General features: G+C 36.0%; 1 protein-coding gene across 11 annotated transcripts; it reads left to right on the top strand.

Annotated features, from left to right (window-relative positions):
* The first annotated feature begins 4,012 nt into the window (after nucleotides 1-4,012).
* On the top strand, nucleotides 4,013-16,499 carry LOC149401060 (MBOAT (membrane bound O-acyl transferase) family protein). 11 transcript variants are annotated; one of them, XM_089611726.1, is made up of 24 exons: nucleotides 4,013-4,134; nucleotides 4,263-4,327; nucleotides 5,116-5,189; nucleotides 5,583-5,676; nucleotides 9,588-9,746; nucleotides 11,545-11,863; nucleotides 11,947-12,005; nucleotides 12,184-12,365; nucleotides 12,485-12,533; nucleotides 12,708-12,811; nucleotides 12,896-12,960; nucleotides 13,068-13,138; nucleotides 13,479-13,538; nucleotides 13,653-13,766; nucleotides 14,123-14,247; nucleotides 14,340-14,391; nucleotides 14,481-14,543; nucleotides 14,625-14,734; nucleotides 14,816-14,908; nucleotides 15,019-15,100; nucleotides 15,252-15,329; nucleotides 15,427-15,502; nucleotides 15,947-15,996; nucleotides 16,071-16,499. In XM_089611726.1, the coding sequence occupies exons 6-24, from the start codon at nucleotides 11,767-11,769 to the stop codon at nucleotides 16,110-16,112; spliced, it is 1,572 nt and encodes a 523-aa protein (XP_089467852.1). In that variant the 5' UTR covers nucleotides 4,013-4,134; nucleotides 4,263-4,327; nucleotides 5,116-5,189; nucleotides 5,583-5,676; nucleotides 9,588-9,746; nucleotides 11,545-11,766; the 3' UTR covers nucleotides 16,113-16,499. The 11 variants fall into 11 exon arrangements, with proteins under 11 accessions (XP_089467852.1, XP_089467847.1, XP_089467851.1 ...); XM_089611721.1 differs by having other exon boundaries at nucleotides 11,536-11,863; XM_089611725.1 differs by having other exon boundaries at nucleotides 11,505-11,863.
* Nucleotides 16,500-16,613: the final 114 nt, after the last annotated feature.

Below are 16,613 nucleotides of genomic sequence, written 5' to 3'. Positions count from 1 at the left end.
TATGTTTGTGAATTTGTTCTTGTATATATGATTGTTCACTATTTTATTTTTTTTGTGATAAGTGGGATACATTCACACTTATTAATATTTTTCGAGCAACAATCGAGACTTATTTTTTAGTCTTTTAATGTTATTTTGTATTTTATTTTATTATATAGGTTTTTAAAGAGCTACAAGTATTTTGAGGGTAGTGGAACAATTTTGAAGTGATTCAAAGACTTTTCGGACAAGTTATAGCGAAACAAGAAATATGGTGCCCTCTTCTTATGGCTTTGAGATTCTAAATTGAATATTTTGGATTATTCTTTTCCAGCATTGAATAGAGATTTCTCTTAACCTTCCAACGTATAATTATTTACAAATGGCGCACTGGCCTAAACAAGAAATATAGTGCCCTCTTCTACATGGCTTCGAGATTCTGAATTGAATATTTTGGATTATTCTTTTCCAGAATTGAATAGAGACTTCTCTTAACTTTCTAATGTATATTTGTTTACATGTGGCACCACGTGCCAGTTTGCATATTTCACCTCGTTTTATCCGCCTTTTGTGTATTTTTTGACCCTTAGATTACATCAAAGAGTTTAGAAGTCTCCGTAAAGGCCTATATACTTTGAGTTTATGTTCATTTTGGATTAGACATTATTTTATAGAGAAATTCTATGGCTAAACTTGAGCTTAGAGGATAAGAAATGGTCATTGAAGGAGATTGAAGCTTTTTTGAGAGAAGAAGAAGGAGAGGGCTTGTGACAATTCTCTCCAACTTATTCTTCATCAACATCTACCCATAATTTTATCATTTCATCCTTATATCTCCTTTGCTTGTTCTTTCTTGAACTCTTGTTGTTGTTATTCCCTTTTCTTGCTTTAATCTTGTTAGTCTTTTGAGATAATCTTTCTTGATCTTAATTTAAATTATTATAAGATTATTGGAATTGGATATTGACTGGTGACGGATTATTGATGATAGATATCTCTTTTTAGATATATATTGATCTTTTTACTCATTGTCATATTTATTTACTTGATTAAAATCATGAGTAGTTAAGCACATAAGAATGGTGCAAAAACATATTAGGTTTTTGCTTAATTATGGGTTAGAAGAATAAAAAATATTGTTACCGATGCCGTACCAAGACTTAAATTTTGCTGGTATACCTTAGTTTACCGTGGTATCCAATAAAGGACTTAAATTATGAACTTATCTTTACCGTCAGGATAAACCGTCAAATATCGAGTTTACCGATGGGTATCCAATATTTATAAAAATCCATACATAACATAGGATAAAATGTAAATAGTCTACAATATCTTCATTACATAACAAATCATAATTCCAATAATTCGACATAAACCATATGAAATAGTTCAATACAAATCAAATGGTAGAGAAAGAGTACATAGGATAACTTGGATGCATCTAGACTCTGGAGACAGTGATGGGAGGTTGTGGTCGTCGTTATAAGTGGAAGATCCTTCGTCATACATAAAGGAAGAGTACTCTGGGCCTTGAGGAGAAAGTCTTACCGATCCGAAGTTGTTGGACAACTCATCAACGCCATTGCTAGATGTAAATGACATGACATCATTCATACCTCCGTGGTGACCGCGCACGTAACATTGAATAAAAAAAGGAAGGGTGAAGACGATCGTAGTCCTCATCCGATGGTGGTATGTATCAAACCCTGCTTCAACCACTTCCACCACTATAGGAACCTCCACCTCCATCATCACTATAGGAACCTCTTCCTCCACCACCACCAAAAGAACCACGATCACCACTAAAAGAACCACTATCATATCAAACACAATAATGTAGTTAGAAACGACGAATTTGAACTTTAATTATAAAAAAATAACAAGAAATTAAAAAAACAATAAATTTCATCAAATCTAACCTTATTTTCGGATCCAGCCAAAAAATTGAAAAAAAGTCTACACAAACTTAGATTAAATACAATAATGAACTTAGAAACTAAGAATTTGAAGCTAATCATCAAAAACCAACAAGAAATTCCATGAAAACACTAAAAAAATCATCAAATTTATACGTTCGGCGGGATCAGACCAAATACCTGAAACTACGCGAAGTTTATGTCGAATTGAAGTGATATTTTGCCTGACAAGCGCCGGAAAGGAGAAGGATTCCAATGAAAGTGGTGGAATCACGTTAAGTTTTAACGTACGGGTCGCGAAAAATTTAATGTCTTTTTGTTGAAAATACAGGGGTGGTATCAGACACAAACAGTCGCTCCGATATCACTTGTAAGGAAACGAGGAGGGGGGGTGGTATCGGACACAAACGATTGCTCCGACACAACTCGTCGGTGAAACACGAGGATATCAGACACGAACAATCGCTCTAATATCACTTGTGGGAAAAGTAATGTGAGACCCGACTTTTGTACACGTTAGCCCCTGTAAAATTTCCTCTCACTAATAAATAAAGGAAATTTTATTTTCTCTGTTGAATGAATTTTAAAAATTCACAATCTTTCTCGTTTCAGATTATCAGAGATATTCTCTCTATACTCTCTCGTTTCACGTTTTAAGTGAAATTTCGAAATTTCGGAAGAAATTCATAAGAATATTGGAAAATCAATAAAGAAATTATGAAATTCTAATCCGAATACCAGGAAAAGGATTTTTTTTTAAAGCACTTGAACGCTAGAATAAATTTAAGTGCTTGAGAACGAATAAAATAATATTAAGGAATTTCTCGAAGGAACGAGAAAACAATCGAGAATGGAAAATTAAGAATATTAAGGTCGATAAAGTTTTAGAATATTTTCACGCATTTAAGGATTGTGAAAGTGAAAATATATTTTGACGACCTTAACTAATTCCAACGTGAAAGGAGTTCGAAAGGAAATTGGTGGATTAATTCCCTCGTCATATTTTCCATCTCCCGGGAAAGGAATTAAAGAAAACGACTTTATTTGCAACAATAAGAGTAAAGAAAAGATGATTTGTGGAGGAATTTTAGAGAGAGATAAGAATAAAGGAGTTAGTTGCAAATAAAGGAGGGATTTATTTACAAAATCCGAAACTTTCCTGATCTCTATCCTTTAGCAAAGTCGGTTCTAGCCAAGGAACTAAATGCCGCCGAATTTCCAGGAATTTCGGCTGGAAATTCCATTTCGGTGGGTCAACGGCCGACGAAGAGCAAAATTTCGTTTCGTCGTCGTTTTTCGCCGAAATTCGTCGTTTTTCGTTTTTGTCGTTTTTTCGCCGAAATGTCGTTTAGTAAATAAGCAAAATTTGAGTGTCATCTGGGATTCGAACTCAGGAGCTTTGATGCATACGTCCAGACGTTTACCACCACACCAGACAACAACTTTGCTTATATTATGCATATTTAATATATAATATGTATCTATATATTAGAGATATATATACATATGTATATAAACATTTATATAATTATACATATGTATATGAACATTTATATAATTATATATATTGGTATAAAATATAAATACGTTGAAATTAATATTAATGAGAGTTTTTGATATTATAGTTGTGTAAAAATATTAAATATTAAAAATTATAATGTATAGTTAGTATAAATTTTAAAATTTGATACAACTATATATATTTGATATAAATATAATTACAAATTATAGAGAGATATAAATATGTATATACATATTTATACAATTATATTTATATATGTATTTGATATAAATAATTAAATATAATTACGTTGAGATTGAATTTAATAAATGTATTTGACATTATATTTGTGCAAAATAAATTAAATATTAAATATTATAAAATATAGTTAAAAATTGAATATATATATATATATATAAATAACATATTATGCAACATTATTTCCGTTCGGTTTTCCGTCGGCACGTCGAATTTCCATGGAAATCGGCATTTGAAAACGGCATTTTACTTGCCCATTTCCACAATTTTTCCGTTGGAAATTCCATCGGCACGACGAATTTCCGTAAATCAGGAGGCTCGAAACGGCAACGAAATCGGCATTTTTTTCCTTGGTTCTAGCAAATGATAAGAGCAACAAGGAAAAAAAAACGCAGAAGAGAGAGGTAGAGGGAGATCGGAAGTGAAAGAGAGAGAGAGAGCTCGGGGAAGAAGAAACGAAGAACGGATCTTGGTTTCGAGGTAAGTGTACGTTTGTCACCTTCCCTTTCTTGTCTACTTCTTTGCTCTTCATCTTCAAAACCCATACATGAAGATCAAGGGTTTGAATCTCTTTCTTTTTCTCTCTCTCGGTTTTGCTGTCCTTGAAGCTTCCCGGAGTGGTACAAGGTCGAAGGAGAAGGATTTAAGTTCGTATTACCATCTTCAATTCAAGGTGAGGAATTGATTTCTCCCAAATTTTGAATCCGAAAATTAGGGTTCTTATTTTTGAATTGGGGCTTTCCTTCTCCGAGCTGTTTTGATGTGTTTTTTATGTGATTGAACTCGAATTCTTGGTGGTTGTAGCTTGGATTAATGATGAGTTGTGATGATTTCTCGAATTTTCGTTTGATTTAATAAACTGTTTGAACAGCCTCGGTAAACGGACGTAGACAGTCCGATATGGTCTGAGATCATTTTTGTGGATATTTTTCATGGATAGTAGACTGTATGAGCTTTCTAAAATGACCAAGAACATGTAAATCCATGGAGTATTGAATGAGATATGAATTTTCAAAGATTGTATTTCGCAGCAGTAAAACGGGATTTCCAAAACTGTAACAGTGAATTACGGGCTGTTTTTGAGATAGCTATTCTTGTCGTATATATGCTTGTAATATCTCGTTAGAAAGCTACGTGAGTCTACTTTCATTTACCGCTAGAATCAATCGATTTCAAGTTATGTAGCTCGAGTTATGATGGCTTAAGTGTTAGTGGGTCAGGCTGTCGGGAAATTCTTTCGACTTGTTTGTGTTTGGCCGAGCGTTCGATTTTGTGTGTTCAGCCGAGGCTGGTTAATTGTCGGTTTGGTATGGTCGGGTTGATTGAGATTTGTGGTTCGTCTTTTTATCAAAGTCTCGGGAGTCTCTCGGGACTCAATGAGGGACCGAGAAATTGGATTTCATGATTCGAGTCTGAATTTGGATTGTGAAATTGACTCGATGCTCGTTTTGAATTTCACAGCTTTTTGAAAGATCGAATCGGGACGAGCAAGAGAGGTTAAAGAATTCAAGAAAGAGTGGATCTCAATCTCACTCGTAAGTCGTGTTAATCGCTGCGTAGCGTTGGACTTTGAGTTAGATCGTAGATCTCATGATTTTAATATCATGTTAAATAATTGTGAATTATTTAATTAAAAGGTGTTCGGGAATTTAATTTTAGTTTATTATTTTAGAATTCTCGGTTTTTATGATTTTGGATTTATTATTTATTTGACTCGTTAAAAATAATTATTGGATTTGATTTCGTACTATTTATTTGGTACGAAACGTGTACGGGTCTTAAATAAATATAATTTCCGAAAGACCGGGAAAATAATAAATCAAACTCTCGAACCCCGAACCGACTCGCAAGAAATCCCGACAACAATCCTTATTCTCTTCGACATTTCCAAATCCCGTAACTAACGAAGTTCCATCTTCGGATTCTAGTTCTCTCGACGCTTCAGAACGTGCTAAAGTCTCGAGAAGCGTGTAAAGCAAAGAGGCTCCGGAATTCATCAAGTTCTCCGACGAACTTTTCCGGGTAAGTGGGATTTAGGTTTGAGGCGCCAAAAGGGGAATGGTGCCTAGTAGAGTAATTGTTTATGTTTATTCGTTTAATCCTAAAACCAAGAGAAACCCTCAGTTAAACAAGACGACCGAATAAGGCTTCGGCCGTTAACTAATAAGATAATAAAATGATAGGGTTAAACGATTAGCGGGTTAAGAACCTTGAAGCCTTTAAAGCTATGTTAAGCTCTTGATGAGGAGGACAACATGAGGAGGAAAGACGGTATCCTCCTGATTCAATACCGAGGGGAACTGTTCTAGGAAGAGGTCCAGCTTCACGGCTGTTGACAATTCTTTCTAAAATACATAAAGAGCCATACAGTGAAACTAATAATGTTAATGACGGGTTTTATCCCGATAAGATCTCCTCTTGTAATAGGATAGACAGGTAGGCTGTAGACAGCTCCTGTAAAACGTAATGAACCTTTGTCGGCAATGTAGCGGGTGACATTCCCAAAGGCCCTTTAATGGAAAGTCGATGGGTGGCTTCAGGTGAGTCGATGGGTGGCTTACCTGTCCTGAGGGAAGTATTAACCCTGGAGCAACCAGGGATTGGTGAAGGTTTGCTCCACTCTACCAAGCGCACATTAAAGCCCTCCTACATGTGCTAGTGGATCCCAGACATTAAAACTTCGGCTTTCCGAGAGCTAGGCTCGAGTTTTCGGAATAGCTTACTCATCTCTCATGAGCGGCTGCGGACTAAAGTGTCGATTGGGCCCTGTCCACTGATGTAAGGCACCGGGATGCGTGAGATGGATGAGATTTTGAGGAAACCGGAGAATGCCGGATTCCTGAATGAATGAATGAACTTCGATATGAAATTGCTCTTGTTAGCCAGTTATATAATTTCTTTGATGCTGGATGATCGTTATTCTTCTAAGTCTGTTACCTGCTGTTGTCATTTGCATTCGTGTATATCATGTAGCACTAGGTTAGATATTCTGCTTACTGAGTCGGTGTGACTCACTCCACAATACCCCCACCTGTAAATAGAGGAAGCTCAGGCAAAGCGGAAGTGCTAGTCAACGTAGATCTCATGACGACCTGCGGCAAGGACGGATACATGTAGGAAAGACATGTAATGTTTTATTTTCTTTAAAATCAGCTCGAACTCTGTTTCTAGTTCATTTGATATTAAGTAAGTATTTTCTTAAAGTTTTGTAAAATGTAAGCACGCGCTGAAGGCCTAGGCCGTGTTTACGAGTAGCGGTCATAAGTAGTTTGTAAAGCATTTTTTTTTTTAAAAAGAAAAAATTTTACTGTATTTTTCTACAAACTACTCATGACGTCAGTGATACTCTTTCCATAAAATGTGGTTTATAAATAATGTATGAGTTGATAGTAGATGAGTATAGGTAAAGGTCGCGATTCGAGGGCGACGGGTGTCCTGCGGGTCGTGACAAGTAAGTAGGTATCAGACACGAACAATCGCTCTGACACAACTTGTTGAAGAAACAAGAGTTGTATCGGATACGAACAATCGCTCCAATACCACTTGTTGGTGACGAATGAGTGGCATCAAACACGAAAAATCGCTCCAATACCACTTGTTGGTGACGAATGAGTGGCATCAGACACGAACAATCGCTCTGATACCACTTATTGTAATTATGTGCTCACCTTGATAACCAGATAAGTTGCGGAATAAATTAATTACACTAACAAGAGCTAATTAAATGTATCGTTATCTAACAAGATCTAGATTTACTTTATTAATTAAATAATGAAAGCATTCAATCATGTCAAGCAACCAATAAGAACAAAGAATAAGGCTTATAGAGAACTTACAGATTAGACTCACGAACAAAAACTTCTAGCTTTCACAATCCGTCTTCAAACGCCTTGATCTCCTTCTTCAAGTTTTCAGATCCTCGTCTTCGAACGCATTGATCTCCTTCTTCAAGCTTTCAGATCCTCGTCTTCGAACACCTTGATCTTCTTCTTTAAGATTTCAGATCCTTGTACTCCTTTTGATGATATCGTAGTCTTCCGAAACGTAATCTCTGGACGAATAAAGAAATACGTCGTGAGATCACACTCTTTAATCTCACAAGATCAAGAAACAAATATTGTTTCAAGATCTCACTCTTATATTCTAAGAACAAAATAGAGCAATTGCTAGGGGTAGAGAGAGAGAGAGAGAGAGAGAGAGAGAGAGAGAGAGAGCTCTTGGTCGAAAATTCTAAAGCACAAAAGTGTATCCTTCTCTTCTCATGAACCCCCTATTTATAGTAATGCAAATGATATATTCTTGGTAGTTTCCAAAATAAATTATTTTCTTTTATTGTATTCACACTAGTGAATCAAAGCTTGGCCCTTGGTTTTGGGCGAGGAAACCAGCTCTTTTATTCGTCTTTCCGTCAGTTTTCAGATTTTGGGCGAGGAAACCAGCTCTTATACCATGGTTTAAAAAAAAACTGAACTGTACTGAAATTGTCGAATCGGGTTCCGGTCTAGTTCCCGCTCGGGTTCCCTCGGAGTCCAAGGGGAACTATGGTTTTGTGACTTCCAGTTCTGGGACTCTAAAAAAAGGATTTCGGCCTGGTCTCCGTTCGGAATCCTCAAAATTTCAAACCTTCGTTAGAATGTGGAATTCAAGGGTCATGGGTTGTTAATCATAAGTTAGTTTAGCTAGTTAATTAGTGAAATTCTTAGGCGTAGAGACTAAGATTTAATAAACGAATGAGTTTTACCCTTTCCTTCATTTGTCTACTAGCCTTTATCGACAGAATATGGGGTGAGTGAGGTTGTTTGAGATCCCAAGTTTAGTGCGGTTATTTGTTTTAGCGTCCATTAGGTAAATAGTCACATTTACAGTTTGACATTGCTAAATAGCCAACGTTTCGTAAATCTTAGGTAAATAGTCAGTTTCATATATTTACAGACGTAAATATTAGGTAAATAGTCATTTCCATTTATTAGGTCATGTCATTTTTATGGTTATTTACCTAAAACTTATGAAACATTGGCTATATAACATTTTCAAATGTTTTAGTTGGTTATTTACCTAATTTTTCGTTTGTTTTAATAGGACCCAATCCGAAAGGTATACGTTCGCCAAATAGTTAGGTCCATTTCTACACGAGAGAGATTAGTGGATAATTAAGTGAAGTTAAGACCAAGCTTTTTCAATTTATTCTTCCTTAGAATCCTCAATTTTGCTGATCGAATCGATGATCCAACGATGTCGTGCCCCTTCGCTCTCGTTTTTATCGCTGTTTAATTATTGTTAATCGCTTTTATTCTCTTTTGCATTCTAATTTCATTTTCACTCTATAACATCAATAACCCACACTTTTATATTTTCATAACTAAAAAAAGTTCTAGCTAGTTTACATATATATATATATAGGAAGAGATTTTTTCGTGGGATCTGATACCGAAGCTTAAACACACATTATTACTTGACGACGTGTGCGCTTGCGTTGTGAGAGTTTTCCTTGAAATGAAAATTTTTCATCAGTACATAATTGATAAATAATTTTTTAATCTGTGTATTTAAGGAGTACACTTACTTACTTATAAGTCCATTATAAAATAAAATAAAACAAATTAGCAAGAGGAAACAAGTATTTTGTGAGGCAAATACGGATAACAAACTAGGCACCTTTGGAAATATGAGCAAAATTTCCTTATCTTTAAAATTACGTCTAAAACAAATTATATACAAAAAATATGTTTGTACTTTTATTAGCCAAAGATAACCCTTTTTATGATTCTCTACTAAATAAATAAAAAATTGAAAGGACCGAAATACCGTTAAATGAAATAACCCTTCATTTAAAAAAAAAAAAAAAAAAAAAAAAAAACATTCCCCAAGTCTTGGTTCTCCTTGTACCTTCGTTGCTAAAAAAAAAAGTGCTCCACCTAACGGGTTTCCAACAGGAAAAAGAAAAGAAGAGAAAGAGCAAAACGCAGAGATTTAGGCAAACGAAGAGATACGCTTAAGAATAAGGAAGAAGGAGAAGAGAATCCGACGGAGCTACAGCTGAAGAATAGGAAATCTACGACGAGGAATCCTGCCGGGGGTTCGAGCACAGCAAGGTATGGGATTTTTCGTTCTTCCTTTCTCTGTGTTGGAAAATTTCCGGTGGATTTGAGAGAGAGAGAATGCCATTGGAGCACAAAACGTTGATGCTCATTTCGAGGGCGGATCCGAGAGGCTTGGCGAAGAGAAGGGCGTTGTGAGCGGCGATGGAGGAGGTGGATGGGCTCACGGCCCTGTCTTTGGCCAGCACCACGGCCCACAGCGGCGAATCTGAGCACCACGACGACGACGACGACGTGAAATGATGAAAATACCCCTTTCCCTTCAAACTCCTCTAAGGTCTCTCACTTCCGAACCCCCGCCAATATCCCCTCCTCTCTCTCTCCTAGATAGATAATCACAAATTGCGCTGCTGATTAGAACAACAAGACCTCTCAAGACTTGTGGTCGAACAACACAACAACACTCGTACTTTATTATTTTCCTTCCTTCCTTGCTTACTTATCTCAGCTCAACACATTAACAAGCTTTTTTTTTCTTTCTTTCTTTCTCTGGGTATGAAGTTTGTGGGTTGGGGTTGCAACCCACATTCGATGATGTTGATCTTGCTTTACCTAATTAATTAATTTTACTAGCTCGTCTCTTGTGCTTAAGCGTCAAAGCCTATCTTCAACTGTCTAAGCTTCACATGCCTAACCCATTTCTGATTTCTCTTTTTTCTTTTCTTTATTATTGGTCGTGTTTTTAGATGGATTGACTAAGTTCTATTCATTCGTGATGTGTTGGAAAGTAGCAAAACGTTAGAGCGGAATTACTATTAAGTCTCTATTCCATCGGAAATTATCAACAGGGGAAAGTTCGTGTTCTCTCTCTCTCTCACTTAGATCGAAAATTATCAACAGGTTCATCTTCTCTCTTCCTGATTAATTTCTCCGTTTGAACTGATGCCTTGTTTGGTAGTGGAGAAAGGGAAGGAGAGGATTGATTTTTTTAGTTGATGTGACATGCGCTCTTGTTTGGTAGGAAGGAGGGAAAGAAAATAGGAAGGATTTGGAGGGATTAGTGATCCACCGGACCCTCCATTTGTAATCTTTTCAATTTGAGAAGGAAAGAAAAGTAGAGAAGAAAAATATTTTTTTTATATAAATATACCCTCAAAACAATCCATCCATCTATCATTTTTTCCTTTCTATCAAACATAATTAAGAAATTATTTAATCCTTTCTTTTCTTTTCCATTCTTTTCCCTTGTAAAAGAATTCATCTATTTCCTCTTAATCCTTCCTACCAAACAGGGCCGAAAATTCTTGAGTTCGTGTGTGGACTGAATGTCTGCGGATTTCACGGCTTTTTCCTTGGATTGATTTGTATATTCAAGAACTAATCTCATTGAAAACGTCTGAGATTTGAACACTTTCCATTCAGTGAAAAATAGTTCTGGCTATTCTTGTTTTAAGTCTGCTGATTTGTAATAACAATTTTTATTTTGTCAACTTTTATTGGAAGTGTTTTAGCTGATGATTTTCACAAAGTGTTTGATGATCTTTACAGTTGACACAACGTGTAGGCATTATTATTAGGCTATATAACGAAATTTTAGCATGCACATTAAGGCCTACTACCATGATTGTGTACAATTTATTAAACCGTTCATGCCATTCAACTTTTTTTTTTCTTTCTTTTTTTCTTTTTTCATTACTGGAATCTGTTTTACTTTGTTTGAAATTTCTCTCACTCTGTACAACATATTTATTTCTCTGTCAACATTTTACTTGGTTATTTTATATAACTAGCTCCCAATATCTGTATACACAGGAATGATATTTTAGACTCTTGCATGTATTAGAAATGGCAGATAATGATACCAGAGCTATGGAGGAAGAAGTGAAGAGTCAAGGTTTGGTTCGATTACACATACACGCCTCTTAAGTTAGAATGAGCCCTTCCTGGACTGCATAACGCGATAATCAGTCACATATAGTTTCAAAAGAGCTCAAAACTTGAAACGAAAGCCCTAGCCTTGGGTTTGAGATCTGGCCTCTCAACGCTCGTGAGACTCTGAGGATTTTAGGAAACGATGAGTCATAGTCGAAGAAAAGAGTTGGCTTTTCTGCTCCTTTACGCATTTGCCTTCTATGCATTCATTATCCGCCGATCGCTTCAACTCTCTCGCGGTAATTCTTTTTCTTCTTCTCGTCCTCCTCTTCTTCTTCCTTATAAATCTCTACTGAATTCTCTCTGCTCAACAAATGTTCAGATCACTACACCAAGCTTTACGGTCTTCGTTCTAGCTCCCTCATTTCTCAACGCCTCAATGTATATCTCTTACACACACATTCATTTTTGCATTATTTATGAGCCTGAATGTATATTATTTGCCTTACTTTGGTTATTGCACACATGGTGATAAAGAATTCCGAATTAGTCTATTTATCGTGTATGTGTGTGACTTTAAGTATTAGAACAAGGTCAAAACCCTTAATCTGTGATGTAGGATCTCTCGGATGCCCAATGGAGGAACTTTCGAGGAAATTTGTCCATTCTCACCATTGTTTTCACAATTTTCGCTGTTGTGGCTAATTTATTGAGAGCGTTGCTTCATTTAAAAGCAAGAGGGATGTCCGTTGTTTGGCTCTTAATCTCTTTGGCCTACCTCTCGTATCTTCACGGTGCTTGGTATGCTTTTCTTTTCCTTTTTTACATAAGATAATCTCTGATATAATCTTTGAAGTCCAATTGTTCGCCTAACATTTCTTCCAACTGTGTTGTCTTTGCTCTATGCTCTCATGTCAAAGCATCGTATTCATCATTGCAATTGCGTCAATGAACTTTTGGTTGGTAAAGGTATGTTCTTTTTCGAGTTTGAATATCTAGGAGGGCAACTTTTTCATATATTCTTAAGAGTGAACTTTTTGGGTTTTCGACATGTGTTGGTTTTCTAATTCTGAGCGTCTCATCGATCCACTTGTTCTCTTTGTTAGCCAAATGATGTTTTTCCAAATCGTTGTCACATTGCAGATATCTGCGCGAACAAAGTACTTCTCATTCGTATTTTGGAGTTTTAACCTTTTTTTCCTCCTTTGCAACCGTGTCTATGACGGATATTCATTCTCCACATTTGGGTGAGTGATCTACTGACTGCTCGAGCGTGTTAATAAACTTTCTCTTTTGTTGCTACTTAGTACTTGTGCTTATTATGTGCATAGCCAAAAGTGGGCGTTCTTGGATAACTACCGAGGAACCTTCCGATGGCACATATGCTTTAACTTTGGTACTTTATTTCCTCTGTTTCAATGCTTAGCTATATTACTTTCATGGTTAACATTTGTTGCGTCTTCACATACAAACATGTGATTTTATCTCCTTGTGCCTCGGCAGTTGTTTTGCGCATGATAAGCTTTGGTTATGATTATCATTGGGCACGCCAAGATTCACGATCCAATTGTAAGGTATTTGTTAGGGGTTTTGTTTTCTAGTGGATAGTTTCTGAATTTTCAAGCCTACCCTTTCTTTTGTTTGTCTATGGATCATCAATCTTTTAGTACCATCCAGATTCCTTTTCTTATGCTGACTGCGATACCAATCGCATTTTCTTGGCTTCAACGTCAACATGATAAAAGAACTTGAGTTTCATGATCGTGAGAAATTCTTAGATTTCCTATTGATTTCACATGGAATGAGACTTGATATATATATATTATATATATGTATGTATATATATATATATATATGTGTGTGTGTGTGTGTGTGTGTTTTTATATGTTCTTAACAGATATTTGGTGATTGTAGAAACATATTCAACGCTGCCATTTGTGTGCATCGGGAAAAACATGTTATCAACTGTTACAGGTCAGTAAAACTTTAATGATTCTTCTCAAGCCATTATATAATGATTCTTGGCTTCAACGTTCGCCATTGTAGTAATGGTTACTTTTCCATTTCTCATAAATGTGTTGGATTCAGGAGAGGAACATCGAGGATGACAAGTTTTCATTCACAATTTACCTATCCTATTTAGCATTTGCACCTGTTTATCTTGCTGGTCCAATAATAAGCTTCAATGCTTATGCCTCTCAGGTCATTTACTTTCACCTTTATCTCCGATTCTGAATTTTGAATTTGGACCATGGCAGTTATGTGAGTCATGACTCATGAGTTCAATGCAGATTTCTAGTAAGGAACTTCGTGTTTATGAAATTAACATCAGAGATCTTTTCGAAATATATATTTTCTTTTGAAAACTATAGTTTTGCATGTGCCCTTAAAGGAAGCCCATTTTAAATTCCATATATACAAATAAGTGCTCTGTTAATGAAACTGTGAAAACCGATACATCCTGAAGAAACATACGATATGCAATCAGAATTCAAAACTACTTGGTATTTCAGAATATTCTTGATTCTAAAGATGCATTATGTTTTATTTTCTCGTAGCTAGAAGTACCTCAGAATAATTACTCCATCAAGGATGTGGCTTTATACGGCGTCCGCTGGGTGTGCAGTCTTCTCCTGATGGAATTGGTGACTCATTTTTTATATTACAACGCCTTTGCAATAAGGTGAACTCTTAGAAGTCCAAAGATGAACCGAAATTTTTGGAATGTCATATTTCTATGTTCCTTAACTAATAAAAATTCCCTTTCTTGTATAGTGGTGTTTGGAGACATTTATCTCCTGTCGATGTCTTCATTGTTGGATATGGGGTAAGAGGTTATGGTTCTTAAAGGATGCAGAATCAGTTTCCGTATTATACTGCTTTTGGTTTCAATGGTAATTTCTCGTTATTTTATAGGTACTAATCTTTATGTGGCTGAAGTTCTTTCTCATATGGCGCTATTTTCGCTTCTGGTCACTGGTAAGTAAGCTTGAAATGCAATTCTTTCACACTGATCTAAAGATGGTTAGCTTTGATCAGTGAACTCTGAAAATGTTGCAGATATGTGGAATCGAGGCTCCGGAGAACATGCCACGTTGCATTAATAATTGCTACAACTTGGAAAGCTTTTGGAAAAACTGGCATGCTTCCTTCAACAAATGGCTTGTCAGGTGTGACCTTCAATTCTTGTCCCATATCTCTATGAATATGATGCAGTTTCATTACTTTTCAATAATGACTAAAAATCGTAGGTATATGTATATCCCTCTCGGGGGATCGCAAAGGAAGCTACTCAACGTGTGGGTTATATTCACGTTTGTTGCCATTTGGCATGACTTGGAGTGGTACTTAAATCTTCCATTTTCGCGTTTTTTTTTTCCAGCTGCATTTTTCTTGTATCACTAAGTTCATAAACTTGCACATCACTGAAATTCTTTTCCTTGGAAAACATTAGGAAGCTACTTTCGTGGGCATGGTTGACATGTCTGTTCTTCATTCCCGAAATTCTATTTAAATCCGCAGCAAATGCCTTTCAGGTAACCTTTATCTTTAAGAATCTCAAATGACCAATTTTATTCTTTTTCTGATTTTAGGAGACCATGCATGATCATTATGTAGACGAATTGGTACATATGCTCACAAGATTTTATTTCTAACATTGTTACTCCTTTGTTTATAATCTTCCAGGCTACAAGTCCATTCAGAGAATTCCTACTCCGTGAATTTCGTGCAGTTGCTGGTGCCATCACGATCACATGTCTCATGGTCTGTTTCACTTTATAAGGCTTTGTGTGAACTTTGACTGGTTGAGTATATTTGCAATATATACAGATGAAAATTCTTCTATAACGTTGCTGTGCAGGTCGCAAACCTTGTTGGCTTTGTTATTGGCGCATCGGGAATTAACTGGTTGACGACCCGGTTTCTTGAAAAAGAAGGTACTGTTTTAAACCTCAACCCACTAATAGTCTCACTAATTGAACTTTATCAAATATAGACATTTTGGACCATTATACGCTTATAAATCAAATAAATAGATTAAATAAACTGTTAAAAAAGATGGGTCGTGTCGCATGGCGTCGTACTATGTCGTCCTTAGACAACAAAATTCTATTTCCTGTCCGGAATCGTTTGAATTTTTTATTATTAAATAGATTGGAATACAAGTTCGAATCTAATCCAAAATCTTACCAATTGATGTTCGAGGTTTTTTTTTTTTTTTTTTGTGTGTGTGTCTAAAAGAGGATCAAAAGTCTAATTTTGAGTTCACATATCAAGACTATTTATGAATTAAGACTAGTTAGAAAGTCTAAATCATGAAATTTCTCTTGGCAATTTATATGTTAACAGTAACAACTTAACTATGTGCTTATGCTTTTTAGGGATACCCGTTTTGGTTGGAATGCTGGTCACATTTTACGTCGGGACCAAGGTGATTGCATGTTTGATCTTCAGTTGTCGCTCTTTTTAACCGTATCGCAATACTAAAGTTTGGTATTTTTACAGCTTATGTTCCACGTCGAAGATCTCAAGCAAAGTAAACGATGAGCACGTTCCTTGTGGTCGAGGATTTGGTCAGAACCCGATCCGGGTAATCTTTTTCGTCTAGAGTTGAATCCATCGAGCTGGAATAGCTTTTGCCTCGGGAAGATCTGAACGTGAGCGCTCATGAAGAACAAAGCACTTGAGTTTATGGCTCGAGACTGAGTCTTGTGACAGAGATTAGGGCTGATTAGCAAGGGTAAAGATGAGATCAACTACAAAAATTGGTTCATAAAATTTAAAGAAACCATAAAAGAGGTATAAAAATTCAATTCAAGAAAAAGAATAAGGTTATGCGTATAATTATATGGAACATGAATGGAGTACACATGCTATGTAGTGGCCTTTTCTTATGATACTATTATTAGCTCAGGAAACATGTGATAGTGTATCTCTGCTGTCTCTTTTTAGACTCAAAAGCCTAAAAAATGATTCTATTCACAACCTAAAAGGAAACCCAACCAACAATTATTTGCACCTTTAGTCTATGATCTTTTTGAATAATGG

Source organism: Urtica dioica, chromosome 4 (genome assembly GCF_054948205.1).
Source record: "Urtica dioica subsp. dioica isolate 48M chromosome 4, U.dioica_male_clone48M_v1_H2, whole genome shotgun sequence".
Taxonomy (NCBI): domain Eukaryota; kingdom Viridiplantae; phylum Streptophyta; class Magnoliopsida; order Rosales; family Urticaceae; genus Urtica; species Urtica dioica.
Note: the sequence above shows the minus strand (reverse complement) of the source record. Positions and strands in the feature narration are given on the sequence as shown.